Genomic DNA, 3,796 nt, shown 5'->3' with positions numbered 1-3,796 from the left:
GGAAGACGCTTGCCTCCAGGCTAACTCTTGTATGAGGTAATAAGTGACCTTATTACGGGAGCTACTTTAGTTGGGCATTCTGTTACTTGCAGCTAGCAGCATTCCTAGTTGTTATGGTCCCTCAAGAGCTTACAGGGCTACTGGGGGACAGGGCAGGGAGCACACTCAGGGAACATTTGGTCACTATATGGCAGCAATAAGTAACGCAGCACCAAGCAGGCTGTTACAGGCACTACAAGGTGGGAGAGAAGGGCAGGATTGGTGGGAACCGCCAGGTGTGGGAAGAGTTCATAGAGAAGGAGGCGGGAGGGTGGCAGGTGGGTAGACTTGAGATTGCAGAGGTGAGTCCGAACTTGGGCTTTTTTTTTTTTTTTTTAGTTTCTGGTTTATAACAAAGTGAATCAGTTATACATATACATCTGTTCCCATATCCCTTCCCTCTTGTGTCTCCCTCCCTCCCACCCTCCCCATCCCACCCCTCCAGGCGGTCACAAAGCACTGAGCTGATCTCCCTGTGCCATGCGGCTGCTTCCCACTACCTATCTACCTTACGTTTGGTAGTGTATATATGTCCATGCCACTCTCTCACTTTGAAACCTGCCTCTACCGCTCACCAACAGGGAGACTTTAGAGACCAAGAGTGACTTTACCTCTCTCGACCTCAGTTTCTCAGCTCTTAAGTGGGGATGATAATAGGGCCTAAATCATGGGGTTTTGAAAAGACACTTAGAACTGTGTGTGGCCCATGGCACGCCCCCAAGTGAAAGCCATTGTGATGACTATTCCTGAGGCATGAGTCACTGTCAGAACCCTGGTTGCAGCCACACTCCTGCCGCCAGCTCTTAACCAGCCAAAGCGCTTTCCTCCCTCTGCAGGTCTGGGCTCCCCTGCCGCAGGTGGGCATGAAGAAGAAACTTGCCGGCAAAGCAGCTCTTTCTTTAGGGATGCTTCTATTTCTTTTTGCTTGTGCTATGGCTTTGTTCTCCATGGTTCTGGATTTCAGGGCCCGGCTCTTCCCCTGAGCCCAGATTTCCCCCTTCACACAGATCCTGAATTGGTCTCCAGGCCCGTGGCTTTTTTCTGGCCATGAATTTGGACTCCTTTGTCTTGCAGATCTATTAATTATTTTTCTTAATTTAATTTTAATTAATTAATTAATTTGGGCTGTACCGGTTCTTTGTTGTGGCATGCATGTGGGATCTAGTTCCCTGACCAGGGATTGAACCCGGGCCCCCTGCATTGGGAGCATGGACTCTTACTCACTGGACCACCAGGGAAGTCCCTGTCTTGCAGATCTGGAGGTAGCCCTTCTGACCTGCCCCAGTTGGCTGCCCTGAGGATAAAGCCTCCCTGCTGATGAACTGGCTCACAGGTTGCTGTGAGCCTCCAACTTCTCCCCCAGAGCACCCCCGACAACAGAGGAGTGTGAACACTGTTTGAGTCCGCCACAGTGAGAAATGTATCTGAAGCTTCATGTCTGATCTTCGATTCATGTGGATTTTGCAGCTTACTTCCTGACTTTAACAGGTCATTATAGTAGAAAAAGTTTACAATAACTAACCATTAGGAAAGAATACAAAGAACTTCCATAGCTGCCCTATTAATTAATGCATGGACTACAGTTGCAATGAGTCTAGCTATTTTTTAGTATTGGACTGAATTAAAAAGAGAGGTCAGCTTCTTTCCTCTGTCCAAGGTTACAATATGTCAAAACCCCAGACCCCTGTAACTCTGTGGTTGTGAAAGGAAGCAGTTCTTTGTGCACTAGCTTTGGGTAATCACCGATGAGAGACACCTGGAGTACCATCAAAGCCATGGGCCGGTGTAGCAGGTTCAGGCTTCTGTTGATGATAGGCCACATAGCCCAGGAAATGCCAAGAAATTGTTCCTTGGCCTGGTGATGCCATTGAGCTTTGCTTCTTGCTGACTTCCAGGTCTTTGTCTGGCCTGCCCCTGCTTCTTATCAGGTCTCATCCATGTGACTTGAATTCTGCAACTGGTGTCTGTCGGCCTCTGCCCTTTGTGTCAGATAGGTTACGTGTAACAAAAGACCTAAACAGACTGTGGCTAAATCATTATGACACTGAATCATCTCAGTATGAAGTCTGGATTTCTTCCTGGAGGATTCACAACTCATGGAGCATGATTCCTAGATGTCCGGCCATTAGGACAGAAAACAGTGTTTGCCAAGGTGTGCAACCTACAAAGAGGGGTGCAGAAGATGGCTGTGCCTCTCACGTATGCTGATCTTGGCAAATCTGCCAGGGATGTCTTCACCAAGGGCTATGGGTTTGGCTTAATAAAACTTGATTTGAAAACAAAATCTGAGAATGGACTGGAATTTACAAGCTCAGGTTCAGCTGACACCGAGACCACCAAAGTGACGGGCAGTCTGGAAACCAAGTACAGATGGACCGAATATGGTCTGACGTTTACAGAGAAATGGAACACTGACAACACACTAGGCACGGAGATTACTGTGGAAGATCAGCTTGCACGTGGCCTGAAGCTGACCTTCGATTCATTCTTCTCTCCAAACACTGGGGAAAAAAATGCTAAAATCAAGACAGGGTACAAGCAGGAACATATCAACCTGGGCTGTGATGTGGATTTCGACATTGCCGGGCCTTCCATCCGGGGTGCTCTGGTGCTGGGTTATGAGGGCTGGCTGTCTGGCTACCAGATGAATTTTGAGACCGCAAAGTCTCAAGTGACCCAGAGCAACTTTGCAGTTGGCTACAAGACCGATGAGTTCCAGCTTCACACTAATATAAATGATGGGATAGAGTTTGGCGACTCCATTTATCAGAAGGTGAACAAGAAGTTGGAGACTGCTGTTAATCTAGTCTGGACAGCGGGAAACAGTAACACTCGCTTCAGAATAGCAGCCAAGTACCAGATCGACCCTGACGCCTGCTTCTTGGCTAAAGTGAAAAACTCCAGCCTCATAGGGTTAGGATATACTCAGACCCTAAAGCCAGGTATCAAACTGACACTGTCAGCTCTGCTGGATGGCAAGAATGTCAATGCTGGTGGCCACAAGCTTGGTCTAGGACTGGAGTTTCAAGCATAAATGAATACTGTACAATTGTTTAATTTTAAACTATTTTGCAGCATAACTACCTTCAGAATTTAGTGTACCTTTTAATGTTATATGTCTGGGATGCAAGTATCGCTAAATATCATGCTAGATTTCCAGGTTAAAGATGATTCAGCTTTAGGGTGTTACCCTTTCAGATGTACAGAAGAAACTCAATTTCAAAAAAGGTCCTTTCAGCTGTAGACTTGAGGGGGAGCTTGCTGGCCCCTCTAGAGAGGTCAGGTTCCTTTTTTACCTAGAAATGGCTGCAAGTGGAAGTTGATAATTTGCAAGGACTTTGTAATTTGTAAATTCATATTGAGTAAATGAATGAAATTGTGACTTCCTGAGAATTGAACCTTGCTTTCCTATCCTGATTGAGGAGAGGCTGTTGGATGGTATATACAAACTCATCCGGAAGGGACTTTTTTAGGCAGGGACTTTTTCCACCCCAATCCATCACCTCTTTTACACCAAAAGTAGTCTGCAGGGAGTGGTAGCTGTTTCTTCTGTGCCATTTTGGAGTGGAGAAGGTGGATGTGATGAAGCGAATAATTCAGGACTTAATTGTATTTTTTCTCATGTTGTGTTTTTTTGCCCTTGCACCAGAGTATGAAATAGCTTTTAAGAGCTCCAGCTGCAAGCTGGGAAGAGTCTCTGTGACTGTAATCACATGGTGACAACACTCAGAATCTAAATTGAACTTCTGTTGTATTC

At 46.2% G+C, this 3,796-nt stretch overlaps 1 protein-coding gene across 1 annotated transcript; it reads left to right on the top strand.

The window, feature by feature from the left end:
- Positions 1-2,219: 2,219 nt before the first annotated feature.
- Positions 2,220-3,154, top strand: LOC132497075 (voltage-dependent anion-selective channel protein 1-like). Its single transcript, XM_060110026.1, has one exon. It carries the CDS (start codon positions 2,222-2,224, stop codon positions 3,071-3,073), a length of 852 nt encoding a protein of 283 aa, XP_059966009.1. The 5' UTR covers positions 2,220-2,221; the 3' UTR covers positions 3,074-3,154.
- The last annotated feature ends 642 nt before the right edge of the window (positions 3,155-3,796 follow it).

Source organism: Mesoplodon densirostris, chromosome 1, assembly GCF_025265405.1.
Source record: "Mesoplodon densirostris isolate mMesDen1 chromosome 1, mMesDen1 primary haplotype, whole genome shotgun sequence".
In the NCBI taxonomy this organism is placed as follows: Eukaryota; Metazoa; Chordata; class Mammalia; order Artiodactyla; family Ziphiidae; genus Mesoplodon; species Mesoplodon densirostris.
Note: the sequence above shows the minus strand (reverse complement) of the source record. Positions and strands in the feature narration are given on the sequence as shown.

Coding starts and splice junctions, on each gene's coding strand:
- LOC132497075 (XM_060110026.1), top strand. CDS start 2,222: ATGGCTGTGCCTCTCACGTATGCTGATCTTGGCAAATCTGCCAGGGAT.